This window comes from Pan troglodytes, chromosome 18 (assembly GCF_028858775.2).
Source record: "Pan troglodytes isolate AG18354 chromosome 18, NHGRI_mPanTro3-v2.0_pri, whole genome shotgun sequence".
NCBI lineage: Eukaryota > Metazoa > Chordata > Mammalia > Primates > Hominidae > Pan > Pan troglodytes.
In genome coordinates, this window is record NC_072416.2 from 70,730,532 (window position 1) to 70,753,053 (window position 22,522).

A 22,522-nucleotide genomic window follows, 5' to 3' on the forward strand; every position below is an offset into this window, starting at 1 on the left:
GTAATCCCAACTACTTGGGAGGCTGAGGCAGGAAACTCACTTGAACCAGAGAGGTGGAGTTTGCAGTGAGCCGAGATCGCACCACACTACACTCCAGCCAGGGCAACAGAGTGAGACTCTGTCTCAAAAAAAAAAGTCATGCATTTTGCTTTTTTCCCCTTAACAGTTTATCCGGGGCTTGTTCTATCAGCATATATGAAGCTGCCCCTATTATGTTTTATTCACTTACTATATAGTATCCCATGGCATGGACGTACCATAATTTGTATACCCAGCTCCCTACTGATAGGTATTTAGATCATTTCCAGTCTTGTTAGCAAGATTATCATTAATATCCTTGTACATACTTAATTCCACAAAGGTACAAATATATCGAAAGATAAATACCTTGGAGAAGACTTGCTAGGTCAAAGTATATATACATTTTTAATTTAGAAAGATATTGCCAAATTGTCCTAGTGTACCAATAAACACTCCTATTAGCAATATATGGCTGGGTGCAGTGGGTAACATCTGTAATCCCAGCACTTTGGGAGGCCAAAGTGGACAGATCACTTGAGGTCAGGAGTTCAAGACCAGCCTGGTCAACATAGTGAAACTCCATCTCTGCTAAAAAAAAAAAAAAAAAAAATTATATATATATATACACACACAAACACACACAAAAGTTAGCTTGGCCTGGTGGTGCATGCCTGTAGTTCTAGCTACTCAGGAGGTTGAGGCAGGAGAATTGCTTGAACCTGGGAGGCAGAGGTTGCAGTGAGTCAAGATCGTTCTACTGCACTCCAGCCTGGGAGACAGAGCAAAACTCCATCTCAAAAAACAAAAACAAGAAGCAATATATGAGAGCACCTGCCCATATTCCCAACAGACAGCCTGGTGAAAATTGGTGTTTTCAAACAATTCAAGTGTCCCTGAAATATATGAAAGACTTTGCAACTGCACCTAGAGAAATGCAAGTTAAAACTAAGATACCGTTTTTCCCTTCTCATAGGGGCAAAACTTGCCCGTATGCTTTTGCCTTTTTTCATTCAGTCCTCCCCATATTCTATTTTTAAGACATAAATCTGTGTTGCTTCACTGTTGAAAACCGCCCAGTGGATTCCCATCAAACTTAAAAGTCCCAAGTCCTTTCCAAAGCTTATAAGGGCCTGCCCGGTTTGGCCCCTGGTTGCTTCTGTTACTTCATCTCTTACTCCTCTGACCCTCGTTCACGCGACTTCAGCGACCTAAGCTTCTGTGCTTTCCTTAAATAGGTCAAGCATGCTCTCACTCAGGGCCTTGGAACTTGCTGTTCTCCTGGTGGCTGATGTCTGACTGTGTTAGGGCCTCTCCTATGCCACCTTCCCAAAGAAAGCTGTTCTAATGATCTTACCCAAGGTAACAGCATTGCCCCCTCTCCAAATCAGTCTTGATTCCCTTACTCTGCTTAATTTTTCTTCATAGCCCTTATCATTACCTGAATATTATTTGGTTATTGGCTGTCTCTCTTGCTCCTCAAATATGGGCTCTCTGTGGCCTGGACTCTCTTGCATCCACTGCTATATTCTGGGTACCTAGGCGGGACCTGGGGCCTTTGAGCACTCAATAAGTACTGATTGAAAGAATAAATGAATAAGCGTCCACCCATATTCTTTGGCTATTTTTCATCAGGCTGTGTGGTTTTGTTTACCCGTTTTGATTTGTAGGAGCTTTTTACATATTAAGAATGTATATAGTTATAGATCTAGATCTTTATAGAGATAAAGACTAAGAACCTATAAAGATTAATTTAGGGAATTAAGATTTTTATTACGCTCTCTTCATCCCTGAGAGCATGGTATACTCTTCTGTTTGTTTTCCTCTTCATTTGTAGCGCTCAGTAAGATTCAGAATTGTTCCCCATAGAGTTTTTGCACATCTCTTGTTAGGTTTATTTTACCTTTTGTGTTACTATTATAAATAAGATGTTTTAGGACAGGTATGATACCTCATGCCTGTAATCTCAGCACTTTGGGAGGCCAAGGCGGGCAGATCACCTGAGGTCAGAAGTTCAAGACTAGCCTGGCCAACATGGTGAAACCTTGTCTCTACTAAAAAGTCAAAAAAATTAGCTGAGCGTGGTGATGGGCACCTGTAGTTCCTGCTGCTCAGGAGCCTGAGGCAGGAGAATCGCTTGAACCTGGGAGGCGGAGGTTACAGTGAGCAAAGATTGTACCACTGCACTCCAGCCTGGGCAACAGAGTGAGAGTCTGTCTGAAAATAAATAAATGTTTTAATTCTGTATACCATCTAAGTAAATATTGTGTGGCCATATGAACACTGTTGATTTATGTTTATTTAGTATCCAGCCACCTTGCTGAATTCTTTTTATAAGTACAATTGACCCTTGAACAACACAGGGCTTGGGGTGCTGGCCCCTGATACAGCTGAAAATTCATGTATAACTTTTGACTCCTCAAAAACTTAACTACAAATAGCCTACTATTGACTGGAAGCCTTACTGATAACATAACAGTTGATTAACACATATTTTATATGTTGCATGTATTATATATTGAATTCTTAAAATAAGCTAGATAATATTAAGAAAATCATAAAAAAGATAAACTAATTTGCTGTTCATTAAGTGGAAGTGGATCATCATAAAGGTCTTCATCCTCATCATCTTCACATTGAGTAGGCTGAGGAAGAAGCAGAGGGGTTAGTCTTGGTGTCTCGGGTGGCAGAGGCGGAAGAAAATCTACTTATAAGAATCTTGGCTCACCGCAAGCTCCGCCTCCCAGGTTCACACCATTCTCCTGCCTCAGCCTCCCGAGTAGCTGGGACCACAGGCGCCCACCACCATGCCCAGCTAGTATTTTGTATTTTTAGTAGAGACGGGGTTTCACCGTGTTAGCCAGGATGGTCTTGATCTCCTGACCTCGTGATCCATCTGCCTTGGCCTCCCAAAGTGCTGGGATTACAGGCGTGAGCCACTGCGCCCGGCTGCCAGTCAATTCTCTTAATTCATCTAGATTAGACATATCATTTACAAATTGTGATAATTTCACTTTTTTATTTTTATAGGTCTCATTTTTATTATTAAACTTTTTTTATATAAAAACTGGGTACCCCTTTGTTGCCCAGGCTGGTCTTGAACTCCTGGCCTCAAGCCATCCTCCCACCTTTCCTCCTAAAGTGCTGGGATTACAGGTGTGATGTACGATATCCAGCCTTATTTCTTTTTCTTACCTAATAGCATTATCTAGAACCTCCAAAAATGTTTTCAAACCTAATGGTGAAAGTATGCATTTTTTCTCACTACTAACCTAATGTGGCACTTTTTACATCGTTTCTTTTTTCTGCACTCTGGATGTGCTGGAAAGAAAGATTTTAGAAATATATAAACCAAACTGTTTCTTTCACTTTCTCATTAGGATTTATTGCTGATGGGAACTCCTTTCTTTTGGGCAATGTTCTGCTTCGTCAGATTCGCATTCCTGATACCGGACTCTTCCCAGCTGGAGTGTCTCCCCAGGAGCAAGTGAAGCCATCTCACCAACATCAGGAGGATACAGAGAACTATGGGGTTAATTGGGGCCCCCTTGATACAAACATCACCAAATCAGATAGCATTTGGCATTATCAGAATCAGGAGACCCTGGGTGGCTATCCTATTCAAGGGGAATTTGCCACTTACTCAGGAGGAGGATACGCTGTGAAACTTGGAAGAAACTCCAGTACTGCAACCCGGTGAGTAAGCCTGGGCCCTGAACAAGAGGACCAAAATACTTGCTTTTGGCCATTCATAGGACAAATAGGAATTTCAGACCCATTTGACTAGTTTTGACAGCTACTATACTGTCTGTAACTCTTATGGACACTTTTATTTTAGACTTCTAAGGAAATATATGCTTTAGTTTAAAAATTACTTGCTCAGCTTCAAATTACAGGTATGTTTTGGTTTGGCAATTTGCCAAAATTTATTTTGTAGCTGGAAAAATACCTATCATTTTCAATCTTAGCTGAAGTTAAATTCAAGTAACCATAGCTTGGACAAGCTGTAATCTTCACATATAAAGGAAACATTGCCGTTCATGAGCCAAAATACAGGAACCCAAAAGTCCAATGCCAAAATTAAATTTCCTGAGACTTAGAGAGTGGTTTAGTATTCTGAGAGTCTTTGTCATTACGTGAGAAAAAGCCTAAATAAAAATAATTAACTCTTCATTTAAGTGCAAGGAATTCATTATTCACAAACCACAATGTCAACTGAATAATGACATTTCTACTCCTCCTACCTCCCAACACTGAACAGCTGTTAGTAAAGAGTAGCATTTAATACTTCAAGTAGAAATAGTTGTCATAGCATATGAAATTCTACTTCAGACCTGAAATGCCAAGTGTATTTTCCTGAATATTTAACCTTGTTGTGAATACTATTATAAAAACTTTCATTTCTATGGTCTACTAAATGTAATACCAGTGAAAGTTTGGGCATTAGTAATCATAAAATATTTCATAGGAAAAGTAGATTGGGAAATGGAACATCTTACCTGGTATATGACAGTGATATTGGAAGCATCAGGATATTTTCCTCCTTTGCAGTATTAAAGAAAATGGGCTGACCCTGTCCTCTGTTTACCCAGAGTTCTACAGCATCTTGAACAGAGGCATTGGCTAGACCATCGCACAAAAGGCCTCTTTGTGGAATTTGTGGTCTTCAATGCTAATGTGAACCTCTTCTGTGTTGTGATCCTGATGTTGGAGTCCAGTGATGTGGGTATGAAGGCCTCTTCTCTCCTCTCTGTGATCTTGTACTATGGGTTGGATGTTTGTCCCCTCTAAAACTCATGTTGAAATTCGATCCCCAGCATTGGAAGTGGAGCCTGGTGGGAGGTGTTTGGGTCCTGGGAGGCAGATCCTTCACGGATAGATTGATGCCCTCCCTTAGGAGTAAGTGAGTTCTCATTCTATTGGTTCCCAAGAAAGCTGGTTGTTTAAAAAAAGCCTGGAATCTCCCCCACCCTTCTCTTGCTTCCTCTTGTTCCATGTGATCTCTGCACAGGCTGTCTCCCCTTCACCTTTGCCATGAGTGGCAGCAGCCTGAGGCCCTCACTAGATGCACATGCCCAATTTTGAACTTCCCAGCCATCAGAATTGTGAGCCAAAGAAACCTTTTTTCTTTATAAATTACCCAAGTCTTGGATACTCCTTTATAGCAACACGAAATGGACTAAGACACCTGGGTAGTTCAAAAGAAGGCCCAGTTTCTTTCTCTGTCTTATACCATTAATTTAAATGTATTATTTTAATTAAAGTTATTATATTTAAATATAACTCTAAAAGTCAAACAGTTCAAGGGAAAAACAGGAGTCCTCAGTTCATCCCTACCTCATTCCTACTCCCCAGAGGCTACTTTCCATTTTTTTAAACTAGATCTTTCAGAATTTAAAAATTATTAACTTGGACCAGGCACGGTGGCTCACGCCTGCAATCTCAGCACTTTAGGAGGCCGAGGTGGGTGGATCACCTGAGATCAGGAGCTCGAGACCAGCCTGGCCAACATGGCGAAACCCCATCTCTACTAAAAACACAAAAAAATTAGCCGGGAGTAGTGGCGGTTGCCTATAATCCCAGCTACTTGGGAGGCTGAGGCAGGAGAATCACTTGAACCCAGGAGGCAGAGGTTGCAGTGAGCTGAGATCATGCCATTGCACTCCAGCCTGGGCAACAAGAGATAAACTCTATCTCAAAAAAAAAAAAAAAAAAAAAAAAATTAACATGGTTATTGTCTATTTCACAAATTTTCTGTTTTAGGTGTTATCTATTTCTGTTAGGATGAAAATTTAGCTTTTTTTTTTTTTTTTTTTTTTTTTGAGGCAGTGTGTCACTCAGTCTCCCAGGCTGGAGTGCAGTGGTGCGATCTCAGCTCACTGCAACCTCTGCCTCCGGGGCTCAAGCCATTCTCCTGCCTCAGCCTCCCGAGTAGCTGGGATTACAGGCACCCACCACCACACCCAGCTAATTTTTGTATTTTCAGTAGAGATGGGGTTTCACCATGTTGGCCAGGCTGGTCTTGAACTCCTGGCCTCAGGTGATCCAACTGCCTCAGCTTCCCAAAATGCTGGGATTACAGGCTTGAGCCACCTCACCCAGCCGGAGGTAGCTTTCTTACACCCACATATATCTCAAACATATACACGTCTTTTATCTTTCCTCATTCTCCCAATATAGTAATAAAATTTATTTAGTTTAATATTGAGCATTACCATTGTGTTTTTCAAAGATGAGACATTAGTATATTATAATTAGATTTCCTTTCTTATACATCCTTTTGATTTCTCTAGAATATTACTTTTTTAAAAATCTGCTTGGTTTTCTATGTATCTGTCATTGATTAATCTCCAAATTCTTCCTAAAAGTAGAAACCTCTCATTCTCTTAGAGTATCATGTAAACTATCATTTTATCTTCTTGGAGACACCCTCCCTGGAGCCCTCCGTCTTGGGTACAGTCTGGATTGATTATTCTCTAGGCTGCTGTACAGCCGTCATCCAGGACACTCCCTTCACCATCACCCTGGGATTATCTTTACCTCTCTCCTCTATTGGATCCCCTTTCTTCTGGATTCCATGTCTTCCTTCCTTGGCTTACTTGCTCATTTTGCTAGAGCACATGCTCTGGTAACTTCCTGGAAGAGTACAAGAGAGGTAAATTTGTTGGAGACTTACATCTCCAAAAGTGTTTTTATTCTCCCATCACATAAGATTCTAATTTATCTGTATATAATTTCTTTCTTGCAGGATTTTGGTTCGTTTGTTTGAGATGGAGTCTTGCTCTGTCGCCCAGGCTGGAGTGCAGTGGCACCATATTGGCTGTCTGTACCCTCTGCCTCCTGGGTTCAAGCAATTCTCCCTGCCTGAGCCTCCCAAGTAACTGGGATTACAGGTGCCCGCCACCATGCCTGGCTGATTTTTTTATTTTTACAATTTATGTATTTACATATTTTATGGCGTTTCGCCATGTTTGCCAGGCTGGTCTTGAACTCCTGACCTCAAGTGATCTGACCACCTTGGCCTCCGAAAGTGCTGGGATTACAGGTATGAGCCACCGTGCCCAGCCAGAATTTTGAAAAGTGTAGCTCCATTGCTTTCTAGCTTTTCATGTTAGTGTTAAAAAGTATTATGCTGGCATGCTGATTCCCAGTCCCCAACCCCAAAAGTTTTTAGGTTTTTTTCTTTGTCCTCTGAGTTATGAAAGAATGTCATAGAGGTCGGGCACGGTGGCTCATGCCTGTAATCCCAGCACTTTGGGAGGCCGAGGCAGGTGGATCACAAGGTCTAGGAGTTCGAGACCAGCCTGGCCAATATGGTGACACCCCGTCTCTACTAAAAATACAAAAATTACCCAGGCATGGTGGCTCGCGCCTGCAGTCCCAACTATTCGGGAGGCTGAAGCAGAAGAATCGCTTGAACCCAGGAGGTGGAGGTTGCAGTGAGCTGAGACGGTGCCACTGCTCTCCAGCCTGGGTGACAGAGCGAGACTCCATCTCAAAAAAAAAAAAAAAAAGAATGTCATAGAATGTTCTATCATCTGGAAATGTGACCTTAAGTTCTGAGGAATTTTCTTGCATTTTTTTGGTTAATTTCTTCTCCATTTTCTCTGTTCACTTTTTCTGATTTTCTAGCATTTTGACATTGTAACTCCTGGAGTTCTGATTTTCTTATATTTTTGCTTCTGTTTTCCATCTTTTTCATCTAATATCTGCAGTATTTAATTTTTATCTTCTAAACTATTTTTTCTTTCTATAATATTTAATTTCCAAATTGTTTTTTTCATAGTCTCTTATTGTTCTTTTACGGATGCAATATCCTCTTAACTCTGAGGATATTATGGTGGGTTTTTTCCTTCTGATCCTTTACTGTCTCTAGTTTTTTGATTTGTTGTTTGTTTTGATCTACAGTTTTCAGCATTAGAGGTTCAAGTGCCTGGCTGTCCTTTTAAAGAAAGGCAGGCTGGGTGTGGTGTCTCAAGCCTATAATCCCTGCACTTTAGGAGGCCAAGGCAGGAAGATCACTTGAGCCCAGGAGTTCGAGACCAGCCTGGGCAACATGGTGTGAAACCTCGTCTCTACCAAAAATACAAAAATTAGCCTGGCATGGTGGTGTGCACATGTTGTCTCAGCTACTTGGGAGGCTGAGGTGGCAGAATGGTTTGATCCTGGGAATCAAAGGTTGTAGTGAGCTGAGATCATACCAGTGCACTCCAGCCTGGGTGAGAGCCAGACCCTATATCAAGAAAAAAAAAGGCAATAAAAAGCAAATAAATGCTAATTATAAGCTCTGTGCCTGGCTGGGCATGGTGGCTCACACCTGTAATCCCAGCACTTTGGGAGGCCGAGGCAGGCAGATGACCTGAAGTCAGGAGTTTGAGACTAGCCTGGCTAACTTGGCAAAACCCCATATCTACTAAAAATACAAAAATTAGCCAGGAATGGTGGCACATGCCTGTAATCCCAGCTACTCAGGAGGCTGAGACAGGAGAATTGCTTGAACCCAGGAGGCGGAGGTTGCAGTGAGCTGAGATCGTGCCACTGCACTCCAGCCTGGGGGACAGAGTGAGACTCCATCTCAAAAAAATAAAAAAAAAATAAAAAACAAAGCTCTGTGCCCATGCATAGAGCTTATCAACTGGGTATCTAAGTCTCTCTTTTTGGGCAGTCAGTTTTTAGAGACCCTACAAACTCCAACCTTGAGTATACTTATCAGAGCAAGTTGAGGGAAGGGATCTGGGAAGTGTCTCACCATGCAGCATGTAAACTTTCCCTTAATCCCCTTTTCCAGTAAACCATTACTCTCAGAGGTAGCTGGTGCCCCCAAGTCCAGATTCTCTCATACAGCATCACTGGGAAACAAACCTTCAGTCATGGGGTGGTAGAAGGCAAGATAGGTAGCAAATACCTGGTTGTGAATGGTGAGGGAGGAAATTTGGAATCTAGTTGTTGTTTATATATATATTGACTTTCAGTTGATGCTATTTTCAGTTCCACCTGAACTTCTACCTTCAGAAGTACCTGATGCCTGCAATTTCTGAGGCTTTCCAAGGTTTCTTGGTTAGAATTAGCTTGCTTCCGGGTTTCCTGTACAGCTGCCTTAGATTTCAGCTTTCTTGAACTTGCTAAGTCAATGTGATTCCTCTACTTTTCAGCTTCCAGCAGTTTGTTGCTCTCATCTGCCCTCCTTTTCTTCATCTATTGAAGTTTTTACTTTATCCTGTCACTTTCATTATAGTGGCATTTTGCAAGGGATTGGAGTTAAACTGGTCCATTCAGTTCCCCCACCTTTCACAGGACATCTATCCTAATCCAACTTCTCTTTCTTCTCCCAGAATTGGCTCACAAGTATCCTTCCGTTTTCCATCACATCTTTCTCCTAATCAAGAATTCTTCTCTCAGACCTGCAGAGTAGACCACTTCTCTTATGCTTGTTTCTAATGAAGCACAAAGGCTTCCTAAGGGTCTTCATGGGGTTTTTAGTTACTAACAAAATATAGACAGGGATTAAAATAAACATGGGAAAAGTTCCAGTCTTGAGAGCTAGCTAGGTGAAATAGAAATTCCTTTTGTTCTTAAATGTCTTTTTTACCTACAAGGGGTACATCTTAGTTCTAATGTCACAGCATCCTTAGGGTGTTGCTTTGCCAGCCAGAAACCTCTGTGGCCGGCAGCACCTTCTGCCTGAGTATTGCTTGCAGCCACTGTGCTCGTTCTGCCGAATTGGCCTGGTAGCCTGTACTCAGCTCCTGCTACTGGCCTGGATCCCACACCTGCCAAGAGACAGCCAGGTACAGAGCAGTGAGGGATGTATGGATGAGCAAGCACGGGGTCCAGCCATTGCACACAGCCAGGCACGCTGGCTGCTGCAGTGAGTTGGGCAGCTCTATGTGCTGGCACAGGTGCCAGCTCCCTGAAAGGCTAAAGCTGGACCAGATGTACTGCATGTGGTTTCTGCTGTGGGTAACTGCATCTGAGGAATGCCATGGTGCCTAGAATCTTGGAGATGCCAGAAGCACAGAGCCCCAAAGAGGGTGTCACAGCCCTGGCTCAGGGAGCCTGTAGGTCTGGGCTCCCCCAAAGGGCCACAGCTATTCTGTCCTTCTCATTGCCTGCAGTGTGGCAAGCAAGGGGGTGTGTTTCAGCCCTGTTTGTGTTACAGCTCTTTCAGTCCCACCACTCGGCGGGTCCCGAGTTCTTGTCCTGCATCCAGGAAGAATGAGGTACACTCACAACTGGAGGGTGAGAGAGGTGGAGAGGAGCTTCATTGAGTGACAAGACAGTTTTCAGGAGACCTGGAGTTGGTAGCTCCTATCCACAGGCAGGTCGTCCCATTGTTTGTGTAGCCCTCAGCAGAGAGACCTGGAGTGGGTAGCTCCTATCTGCAGGCAGGTCATCCTGCCATCTGCCCAGGTCTGGCTGAGTCTGGTGTTTTTATGGGCTTCAGAGGGGAGTAAGTGTGTGGTTATTGGTCCATGGGCAGCCATGGGTGGGCCCAGAAGAAGCGCCATAAGTTCTCAATTGAGTTAGTGAAACTGACAGGTTCCAGAACTGGCAGCCCAGCCCCCAGGCTTCAGATGATCCCTGGCTTAAAGGTGGGGCTTTACTGGGTACTGCCCCTTTCTGCCCAGGAGCCTGCCTGCCTCCTGCTGCCATCCATGTCACCCATGGTGCCCAGGCTGTTTGTGCCAAGGGGCACCTGCGGGCCCATGCCAAGCCACCCTCAGCCCCCCCTCACCCTCCCTGCCTCACATGCTTGTCCGTGTCCAAAGTTTGGAGAAGGCCGAGGCAGTAGGGGGCTGCTTGTCAGCACTGCCCCAAGCGCACACACACCCAGCTGGGTCATGACAGTGCCCAGGCTTAGCCAAAACTTTGCTCCAAAATCAGAGCAGGTGCTGGGAGTGGGGAGAGGCCATGCAGTGGGAGCAGGCACTTCTGAACCTGCAGGGGCAGGGGGGTTTCCTGAGCCCCCAAGTGCAGGGATGCCCAGGTCTGCAGCTGTGGCTGGGCAGCTGCAGCTCTGCCCAGGAGTGTGGGGCTCCCAACCCTCCAACTCAGAAGGGGGCAGGGCTCCCACCTGTTACTGGCTCCCGCAGCTCAACAGAGCACAAAGCCCCGGCCATGCCTCCCACTGCAGCCGATGTCATGGCAGCAGCCACTCCAGACAGGGTGATGCTGCCATCACTAATATTTTGAAGCTTTGTGAAAGGTTTGTATTCACAAGACCTTTCATGATTTTATGAATGTCAACATTTTCAATGTCCTTCCAGGTGGAGGCTGAAGCCTTTTAGTCCATCCTTATGTAAATTACTGAGTATCCATGGGATACCGTTAGTACTCGTGGGGTATCAGTGCTTTAGACCTCTCTCTGCAGCCACTCTGACATGGATAGGGTAACATCTATAATAACTGTTAAGCCACCGACACCTCCCTTCAAGGTAGGGTCAACAGCATATCCTTTCCCACTACTGACTTTTGTAAAACCAGTATTTCTCCAATAGCTTTGCATACATGATCTCCTTTAATGTTCATGACAGCTCTAAAGGAAATACTAAGTGGAGCACTGAGACTCAGAAACATTTGATGATACAGGAAGAGTTGGGGTTATTAAAAGACAAAGTTTAACAAGAAGAGGGCAAAAGTTTTAGACTCTTGACTCCAGGTGTTCTTTGTTATTCTCAGGTGCTTTCTTCACCTCTGTGAGACTGGAAAGCTTCACTTCCCTTCAGATGTCAAAGAAGGGCTGTGTCTGGTCTATCATCTCACAAGTCATCTATTATCTATTGGTCTGTTACTATGCCTTCATACAGGTGAGTCAATAATGTTAGATGTCAGCCTGGGCAACATGGCAAAACCTCATCTTTACCAGACTACAAAAATTACCCAGGTGTGGTGGCATGCACCTGTGGTCCCAGCTACTCGGGAGGCTGAGATGTGAGAATTGCTTGAGCCTGGGAGGCAGAGGTTGCAGTGAGCTAAGATCACGCCACTGCACTTCAGCCTGGGCGACAGAGCAAGACCCTGTCTCAAAAATAATGATGATGATGATGGTGTTAGATGTGAGAAATAAAGGTTGCCACATTTTATTTGGGAAGCTCTACAATGACATGTTACTAGAATTATGGCTATAATCTTGGTCCTTTTCAGAAACCTGAATTCAGTTAAAGGCTGACTGGTTTTCCACCAAATAGATTGGCTCTTTCAATTTTTCAGGAGCTAAAGAATTAAGTCTATAGAAATAGTACTTTTGTAGTTTTATTAGCCCTATATGAAGTAATACCAAGCAAGTATGATGAACAAAGAGCAAGCACTCAAAAATACAAATGATTGGCTCATGCCTGTAGTTCAAGCACTTTAGGAGGCCGAGGCAGGCGGATTACCTGAGGTCGGGAGTTCGAGACCAGCCTGGCCAACATAGAGAAATGCCGTCTCTACTAAAAATACAAATTTAGCCGGGCGTGGTGGCATATGCCTGTAATCCCAGCTGCTCGGGAGGCGGAGGTTGCAGTGAGCCGAGATCGCGCCCTTGCACTTCAGCTTGGGCAACAAGAGTGAAACTGCATCTCAAAAAAAAAAAAAAAAAGAAAGAAAAAAGTGATTGGCCAGGCACAGTGGCTCACGCCTGTAATCCCAACATTTTGGGAGGCTGAGATGGGTTGATCACCTGAGGTCAGGAGTTCAAGACCAGCCTGGCCAACATGGCGAAACCCTGTCTCTACTAAAAATACAAAAATCAGCTGGGCATGGTGGCGGGCTCCTATAGTCCCAGCTACTCGGGAGACTGGGGCAGAATTGCTTGAACCTGGGAGGCAGAGGTTGCAGTGAGCCAAGATGGCACCACTACACTCCAGCCTGGGTGACAAGAGTGAAACTCTGTCTCAAAAAAAAAAAAAAAAGAAAAAGAAAAATACAGATGATTACACTCAGAAGAAAATATATTTATATCTTAAGCCAAACATAGTATTTTTTTTTTTCATTCTCAGGCTTGATAACTAATTTAGAAATTTTTGCTGGGCATGGTGGCTCACGCCTGTAATCCCAGCACCTTGGGAGGCTGAGGTGGGCAGATCACTTGAAGCCAGGAGTTCAAGACTAGCCTGGGCAAAATGTCAAAACCCTGTCTCTACAAAAAATACAAAACTTAGCCGGGCATGGTGGCATGTGCTCGTGGTCCCTGCTACTTGGGAGGCTGAGGTAGGAGGACTGCTTGAGCCTGAGCCTGGGAGGTTGAGGCTGCAGTGAGCTATGATCGCACCACTGCACTCCAGCCTGGGCAACAGAGCGCGACCCTGTCTCAAAGAAAGAAACTTTTGTATTATTGATTTTTAAGTGACAGTTTATGATCTCCAAGAAAAACAATAAATGTATCCAATGGAAGTTGTTTGAAGATAACTTTTTTGTAAGCAGCATTTCTGAAGACTACAGAGCTGAACTAAGACCATAACCCATTTGTCCAAGTGAGATCTGATAAATGCCTGGCAGTGTGCTTTGCCCATAGACATCAGCTGCATTCGTCACACTTGAGCAGGGAGAGACCTAGCTAATCTCTCAGACAAGCAACAGTGACTGTGCTGTCTATGTTTAGGGTTGTCAGCTGAAACAGCAGAAGTGGAGGTTCTTCACTGGGAAAAGAAACATTCTGGACACAAGTATAATCCTCATTAGCTTCATCCTCCTGGGGCTTGACATGAAGAGTATTTCTCTACATAAGAAAAACATGGCACGATACCACGATGACCAGGACAGGTGAGAGGAAGCCTGAGGGGCACAGCATATTCCTACCTCATGTCTAAAGTTTCCTGTTTATACACAAGTATTCTTCAAACTCCCCTTCCTTCACTGCCCTACCAGATCTGTATTTGCATAACATTAGAGTTAAAAGAGAACTTGGACTCATGTCCACAGCAGAGAAGACAGTGAACTAGAAGCCATTTAACTGCTAGTCACTTTGAAGAGCTCTTCTGCCTTCATTAGTGCTTAGGTATGTGCTTAAGGATAATGCATTTAAATTTCAGAAGGGCCTGGAATTGGTCATTATTTTGCCCTCTGGCGAAGGCATAAAGCCTAACGCACGACAAATAATCCTTTAAATAAAACCACGACACATAGTCCCATCCTTTAAATGCAAAGGGAGCTGCTTTCTGGGTAGGGATGTTCATCCATTCACTCATCCATACTAAGAGATTTTTGGTGCCTCTTTGGGCACCTTCTCTGGTTTTTCCCATGGAGAGGGACATCTATCTGTTTCCCATGCCAAGTGTTGCCAAGTGGTGCTTTGCTAACCTTTGCATCAGTGGCCAACAGCCTGGGTGGTGATCTGTGTAACTTTTCCTGAGGCATTGTTTCAAGTAGGCCTTATGGAGAGCAGTTTATGCAGCGACAGCGGATCTGTGCAGAGTGCCACTTGCCTAGTGTCTGTGGGGCTCCTTCCAAGTAACCTGGTTGCTGCAACCTAAAATTATGAATGTCTCTCTCTCAAAACAAAACCTAATTGCTAAGCAACACCCCTCGCCTCTAGTCTACCACCCATCATTTTGTTCTAAGCTTGATTGCACCTATTACATCAATCCTGTACTGCCAGAGAACACAGGATTAGTGTGCCACAGAAAACAGACCAGCAGCATGGCTCCTCTCTCTGGGCTGAGTTAATCTCCTTTTGAGAGGAGAGATGTGGCTCAGAGCAGTGCAGGAGGCTGGTTTTGCTTCCCAGGATGAATTTGGAATAAAGAAATCAGCTAGAGGTCACATTTTAAGGCTTCTTCGGCACAGCTCCCAGTGCAATCTGCAGCAGGTAGATCACTTGAATAGTATGTGGCCTTCTGTTACTCCCATATCCACAACTCACAGGAGGCCACACTAGAAAGCAGTTCTCACATCAAAAAGCATTTGACCTCACAGGACTCAGGGCTGCCACGATCAGCAGCAGGGGCGCTGGGGAAACTGCAGTATAGGCACATACTTCTTGCTCAGTAACTGTCAGCTTTCCTTGGTGCAGATTCATCAGCTTCTATGAGGCAGTAAAAGTGAACTCTGCTGCGACTCACCTTGTGGGCTTCCTAGTTCTCCTGGCAACTGTTCAGTTATGGAACCTGCTGCGTCATAGCCCCAGGCTGCGGGTCATCGGCAGGACACTGAGCAGAGCCTGGGACGAGGTGGTGGGCTTTCTGCTGATCATCCTAATCCTGCTGACAGGCTATGCCATTGCCGTAAGCCCCCACGTTGCTGTCTCTCCTTCTCCGTGTGCTGTGGTCTTGGAATCGCATCGCTTCCCATAGAAATGGTCACAACACAGAAACCCGAGGTGGTACAGTAGGAAAGCCAGGTTTAGTTCTAGTTCCATACTTAACTGGTATGACTTAAACCCACATATTTTTCTCTAAAATGGGGATAAAACTTAGCTCACACGGTAATATAAAAGTCAAATAAATTTCTATGAAAACACTATGTTATTACAAAGGAAGTTTATGTATTCTTTGGGCACAATTTGGCCACAAGGAATTTCTGTTCCATTGCTTCTATGTTGGCCACATCCCCAAGCACCTCAGGATAGAAAGATGTGCGCTCGGCTTGCACTAACTGGCCTTTCTCCTTCTGTTCAGTTTAACCTGCTGTTTGGATGCAGCATCTCTGACTACCGGACATTTTTCAGCTCAGCAGTGACTGTTGTTGGTCTCCTGATGGGAATTTCTCACCAAGAGGAGGTAAAAATAATAATTTGTTTCCTCACAGAATTCAATATATTGAACAAGGAAAATTGGGGGGGTCCTAAAACAGCCCCCTACTGTACACTGCACACTGGAAAAGGGGGAAAATTTCAGTCCTTTGCTCTTCTGCTTTATGGTACTGCCTATGCATACAGCATTTACATGGCTGTTGCTTTCAGAAATCTGCCCTTTCCTAAGCACTCAGTCCCTCCTTCCTCACTTCTTGTGTCCTTAATCTTATTGGCAAAGGACACTGAGCCGAAGCTTGTGCTCTTGTGCTTGGCCAGATTAACAAGATTCTCTGCTTCTCAATGGCCCTTTGAAAGTGCATTAACAGGGTAGGGTAAGTTGGTTCAAGCCATGAGAGGCCAAGAAGGGGAGGACTGCTTGAGGCCAAGAATTTGAGACCAGCCTGGGCAACATAGACACTTTGTCTCTACTAAAAGTAAAAAATAAAAATTAGCCAGGTGTGGTGGCATGCACCTGTAGTCCTAGCCACTCAGGAGGCTGGAGGCTGAGGAGAGAGAATCCTGTGAGCCCAGGAGTTGGAAGCTGCAGTAAGCCATGATCATGCCACTACACTCCAGACCCTATGTCTATTTAAATTAAAAAAAAAAAAAAGGCCAGGTGCGGTGGCTCACGCCTGTAATCCTAATACTTTGGGAAGCCGAAGCCAGCGGATCACTTTTGAGGTCAGGAGTTCAAGACCAGCCTGGCCAACATGGTGAAACCCCATCTCTAATAAAAACACAAAAATTAGCCTAGCCAGGCGTGGTGGTGCACACCTGTAATCCCAGCTCCTCAGGAGGCTGATGCAGGAGAATTGCCTTAACCTGGGAGGCGGAGGTTGCAGTGAGCTGAGATTGTGCCACTGCACTCCAGCCTGGGCAAGAGAGTGAAACTGTGTCTCAAAAAAAAAAAAAAAAAAAAAAAAAAAGTGACATAATGGAAGTGACAAAGAATTAGGAAGGTACAGTTCTAAGAGAAACTGCGTTATTTCTGTTGAGTTAATAACTACTCACTTCAGAGAGCCTATTATTTCCTCCCAGGAACTACCAACAGAAATCCCTGCCTTCCTCCTCAACATATAAAGTAGGAAACCCAAATGAGGCACTGGGCTCCAAACCCTGGTATGTAAAGGGTAGATATGACCAAGCAAGGAAAAACCTGCCATTTAAGCAGTGAAACTGGCAAGATTTTGATCATGGTTGATCATTCTAATGATCTAGAATTCCAAAATTACTAATTAAAATGGGTAGCTTCAGTTTCTAATGTTGTATCTGCAGGGTCTGCATCCACAGATTCAACCAATCCCAGAATGAAAATATTTGAAAGGTAACAATAAAATATAACACACATTTTAAAATACAGTAGAAGAGTCAGGCATGGTAGCATGTACCTGTAGTTCCTGTTACTTAGGAGGCCAAAGTGAAAAGACTGCTTGAGCTCAGGAGTGAGGATGCAATGAGCTATGATCATCCCACTGCCCTCTGAGCGAGACTGTCTGTCTCCCACAAAAAACCACAAACCGGTGTAACAACTATTTTACGTAGCAGTTCCACTATAAAGTACTAGAGGTAATCTAAAGTTTATTTCAAGTATAAGAGAGATGTATATAGGGTTTATGCAAATACTGTGCCATTTTTAAAAAGGGACTTTGAGCCGGGCACAGTAGCTCACGCCTGTAATCCCAGCACTCTAGAAGGCCAAGGTGGGGCTGATCACTTGAGGTCAGGAGTTCAAGACCAGCCTGGCCAACATGGTAAAATCCCGTCTCTACTAAAATACAAAAATTAGCCAGGCATGGTGGTGGGAACCTGTAATCCCAGCCACTCAGGAGGCTGACTGAGGAGAATCGCTTGAACCTGGGAGGTGGAGGTTGCAGTGAGCCAAGATCACGCCACTGCACTCCAGCCTGGGTGAGAGCAAGACCATTTCAAAAAAAAAAAAAAAAAAAAAAGTGGGGGAGAAGACACTTTCTTAACCTTTAGGGAAGCTTGCAATTAAAAAATAAAAATAAGGGACTTAAGCATCCTCAGATTTTGGTACCTGTGGGGGCCCTGGGGCCAATCTCTCTCAGATACTAAGGGACAACTGTAACTGCTATTTTGGCTGACTAGGCTGTGTTCTGTTGTTCTAGCTCCAATAACTAGGGGATGAGCCTTTGCCACTGTAGCACTTCGTATCCTAAAGCTGTGAAGGAAGTAATCAGAGTAACAAATTTTTGCTGACACCTCCTTTTGGGGATAAAAAAGGAACTTTTCTGCTTTGGATGTAATTGTACATAAAAATACAGTAAACATAAAGTAAAAAACAAATAGAGCAAACAAAAAATAAACAGTAAAATTGTACGTAAAAATAAACTTATTGGAAATAAGTCTTGTATCACAAACTCAGAGATTGCCCACATTATCTGGTTGACCTGAAATTGTTATAATAAGCATTTTTAAGTAGGTAAAACAGTTTGGTGCTTGAAAATATTTTGCCATATAGATTTCCACCAGGGTGGCATTGACTGTAATCAACCCCTCTGTTGGGATATTTTTAAACAGTGCCCTAGTGGCAACAATGAATGGGCCAATACCAAGGGAAAATAAATACCATTTGTTGAAAAAGAACATCTAAATTTTAAAGAGTTTTTGTTATGGGAACCATTCCAATAAGCCCAGAACTTGATATTTATTTATGCAGAAAAGTAAAGAATGGCAGAACTCAATGCTTGTACCTTTAAAAATGACAATGGAAAAAAAAATACTAAAAAGCCAGTTTTCTGTGGCCAACCTGTTAACTTTTATTGGAATGCTCCTGTGTTTAGGGTTGTAGTTTCTTGATATGGCAGAGACAGTTTGCATTCTCATTTCTGGTATGCATTTAATCTTTCAATGTTTGCTTACCCCCCCCCCCCCACTTATAGCTTCCATGATTAGATGTATTTTTTGCCAAAACTCATGTGACATTTGAATCATTTCCAATTCCACTGCAACTCACCTGTTTTCTTGTGAAAGCCCTGCAGTCACAATTATCTTAACCTCCTTAAAATGAGTCATTCCTGCTCTTCTGTCCATTTAAAAGTATTTTCCTTCTTATTATCTTTTGACTCTCTCCCTAAGTTTCCTTCGGATAAGCTTTTCTTCTGATAAGATCCCAAACATTAGCATATAGCTTATGTTTGTAAAGTATAAACTAAATTGTCAGTCACTGCAAGTGTTCTTATTGTTTTCCCAGGTTTTCGCTTTAGACCCAGTCCTGGGCACCTTTCTGATCCTCACCAGTGTCATCTTGATGGTACTTGTGGTAATTAATCTTTTCGTTTCGGCCATTCTCATGGCCTTTGGAAAAGAAAGAAAGTCGCTTAAGGTAGGTAACTAAAAGATAAACTAGCATGCTGTTGTATCACTGGGAAAGCTCCACTGTAACTGCCCCTAAGATTACGGGCTGACATAATTTATAATGCACAGTATCATATTCCCTTTATTAGTTTCAAAAGCTCTGCCAGCTATCTTCCTAGGAAACCCAATTTATAAGACTACATAATATTCTATAGCCATTGTCCTATAAATAGTTGGCTTGCAACCATTAGTGGAAACACTCCAATGCCTGACTGCAAATTATTAAAGAAATTGTATCTTTACATTTACTAATTTTAAAAAAATCTTTGGTACTTTTTTTTACTCCAGTATTAGCCGTAATTTCAATTTTCTCACTTTTCTCTTTTTGTCTTCAATACTCAGAAAGAAGCTGCACTAATAGATACACTGCTACAGAAGCTCTCAAATTTGTTAGGAATCAGTTGGCCCCAAAAAACCTCATCTGAGCAAGCAGCCACGACAGCAATGGGCAGTGACACTGAAGTTTTAGATGAACTACCTTAATCCTGTTATCTCCTACTTGGCTTAGTATTTATTAGCGTATTACTACTTATCTTTGCATGGCATAGCTTTAAAATTATAATATACTTTGTTTTTAATTCTGTAATTATAATATACTTTGTTTTTAATTCTGTAAGTTAGGAATCAAAATCCCCTTGGTCCCAAGTTCTTATGGATCTTGGCACTGTCAAGATAGGATTAACAATGCAAGAATACTACGAGACAAACTAGCTCTGCTGCCAAGCAGCAAGTAACAGAACTCACCACCCATGGCCCAGGATGGCTGCGGGAAATGAAGCAGTCAGAAGTGAGCTCACTGCAACTTACTTACTAAAAATAAACATCCAAGGAAGAGGCATGGCAGATGCGGAGCCCTGCCACTGAGGAAGACCAAGGAAATTCACAGATGCTATCTGGGCTATCTAAATACAGAGATCAAAATGAGCTCTGTACTGCTCCAGGAATCCTGAAAGTAAGGGCTGGTTTACATGGATCACTTGGTTAAAATATTCTCCACTAAAATCCAGATTTATACTTCATCATCTGACCAAACAGTAGAGAAAGCAGGACACAGGATCTTTAACTTTATTAGCAGCTACTGAGCTACAGAATACAAACCAACTGAAAAGATTAAAGAAAGGCTGCCTGAAACAAGTATGTACAGGTATACTACACAGAAGCAAAAGCTGTATCATCCAATCCCAAAGCCACCCCTGTGGGGAAGGATGACCTTAGCTATGGGCCAAAGGAGTAACAGGAGTTATGACATAAGAGTCCCATCCATCCAGGAAAGCAGTGAACAACTACAGCTGCATGGGCACCAAAAATTTTTCTGAGATTAGTTTTAAAGGTTCCATGAATCAAAGTTTTCAAATGAAAACAGGTACCCCTCTTTTCCTGTAGGCTTTCCAGCTCACTACCCAAAAGACTTGAGTACTTCTATTAAGGCAGCTGGAAGCCCACCCTAGACTTGAATGGCACCTTGTCCTTTCTCTGCCAGTAATGCAATCCAACATAATATGCTACAGGGAAAACAATTTCCACGGTGCCGCCCTCTGGTACAAGGGAAACAGCATGCAAAGCAAAAGGCCACAGAGGGCTCCCTGAGAATCCAGTACAACTAAGCGAGGCATTCAACTGTCAAGACAAACTTTGCAACTGGATCCCGGTGGGACAGTGCCCTGCAGCGAGGAGTACTGTATATGCCAATGAGAGGGCCCAGCTTCCAGGAACCGTTACAATGGCGTCCCGAGTCATTTTCTCTCTCCCACTTGCATTCGAGAGTGAGAAAACACACAAGGTGGCCTTGATTCTCACTCACCACAATCCCCCTGTACAGAGGGGTCTGTTTCTAAGTCTGGAACCTCAACACGAGGCTGGGATGCTTCACAACGTGCTCTCTCCCACTGTCCAGCCATCTTTGGTGGTCTTCCCACAGTGCTTCCCCCATCCTCTCTCACTCCTGTGGAGGGACCATGGGACGGGCCAGGAGGAAACCTGGGATCACTCTGACAGGAAACGGACAAGCACAGCTGCCAGGAGCCAGTTGCTCTGGCCTCGGTCTCCAATTGTTAGTCTCAGGATCAACAGAGAACTGGAAAGCAGCAGAATCTGGAGGAGCAGGAAGAGAGCCCAGAGGGAGTGTTGTGCTGAGTGACAGTTAACAGATGAAACAGAATTTCATGGAGATTCTTTGTTACAAGGAGAAATTGCTCAGTCTCAACTCCCAAAACGTGAAAGTTGCCTGGTTTAAGAGACCTATGTTTTCTTTTTCAGCTCTTCAAACCTCCGGGAAAGATCATCAAAGTCAATGTCTTCAGATGCTGAGGTGCTGGCACCAGCAGATGCAGTTGGTAGTGTGTCTGGCACAGATGGCAACTCTGGTAGGACAAAGTTGTCATAGTTATCCGCAGGTCTGGAAGGAAGCTTTGCAGAGGCTTCTGGCTTGGGTCCAGGACCTAATTAGGGCAAGGAGCACAACGTTACAAATACCAGAGAAATGACTCAGATCCCCTTTGGCAGTAAAAATAAAATGATCAAAACACAGGAGAAAACCTTAGTTCACAAACTTTTTTTTTTTTTTTTTGAGACAGTCTCCGTCACCCAGGCTGGAGTGCAGTGGCGTGATCTCGGCTCACTGCACCTCTGCCTCCTGGGTTCAGGCAATTCTCCTGCCTCAGCCTCCTGAGTAGCTGGGATTACAGGTGCACACCACCACACCTGGCTAATTTTTGTATTTTTAGTAGAGACAGGGTTTCACCAGGTTGGCCTTGAACTCTGATCTCAAGTGATCCACACACCTCAGCCTCCCAAAGTGCTGGATTACAGGTGTGAGCCACCGCACCTGGCTAAAAAAAAGTTAATTCTAGGGCTAATAAACATTTGAATGACAGTTAATATCTACATTTTCTAATTAGGGTTGAATCCTGTTTTACTTTCCTGTGGTGAGAAAAAAGTTTAAGGGAAATCAAAGTGGGATACATGGGGCCACATCCACAGAGCAATCGACTGTTCCTTTTCATAAGGTCTGTTACTTTACCAACTAAGTCCAAGGAGTGATAATAGGATTCTGATAGAACAAACACTGCTTCCTTAAGAACCAACATTCTTTAGGGATTGGGGGCAAAGTTTTTTTAAAGGAATATAATGTCCAAGTTATTTTGTTACAATAGTCTGATCTGTATTTCCAGTCTTCCATCTAGTATTTTATATTAAGATCACACCCCCACACACACCTACTGTATGTTTCCTTAAGTTCTAGATTCAGGAAAACTAAATTACAAAAAAATCAAAATAGTGCTCTGACTCTGGACGGAAGGGCAGAGTTGACTGGCAACAAGGGAACTTTGAGGTAAGACTAATGTTGTATACCTTGATCAGAGAGTGGAATTGTGTCTGTATACACTTAAAATGTATGGGTTTGCCGGGCGTGGT

At 43.5% G+C, this 22,522-nt stretch overlaps 2 protein-coding genes across 13 annotated transcripts in view; one reads left to right on the plus strand and one right to left on the minus strand.

Moving 5' to 3' along the window:
• The window catches only part of PKD1L3 (polycystin 1 like 3, transient receptor potential channel interacting), an 80,983-nt gene extending 59,372 nt beyond the window's left edge, over nucleotides 1–21,611 (plus strand). Inside the window, exons 25-30 of the mRNA XM_511095.6 lie at nucleotides 11,698–11,825; nucleotides 13,601–13,761; nucleotides 15,011–15,221; nucleotides 15,615–15,716; nucleotides 18,945–19,076; nucleotides 19,451–21,611. Coding sequence (XP_511095.4) covers nucleotides 11,698–11,825; nucleotides 13,601–13,761; nucleotides 15,011–15,221; nucleotides 15,615–15,716; nucleotides 18,945–19,076; nucleotides 19,451–19,591 — 875 coding nt within the window. The 3' untranslated portion in view covers nucleotides 19,592–21,611. The remainder of the gene's footprint in view (nucleotides 1–11,697; nucleotides 11,826–13,600; nucleotides 13,762–15,010; nucleotides 15,222–15,614; nucleotides 15,717–18,944; nucleotides 19,077–19,450) is intronic.
• IST1 (IST1 factor associated with ESCRT-III) overlaps nucleotides 20,160–22,522 on the minus strand; it is an 82,214-nt gene continuing 79,851 nt past the window's right edge. For all 12 annotated transcript variants that reach the window (XM_063796309.1, XM_054668067.2, XM_063796308.1 and 9 more), the window contains one exon: nucleotides 20,160–21,546. In XM_063796309.1, coding sequence (XP_063652379.1) covers nucleotides 21,347–21,546 — 200 coding nt within the window. In that variant the 3' untranslated portion in view covers nucleotides 20,160–21,346. The remainder of the gene's footprint in view (nucleotides 21,547–22,522) is intronic.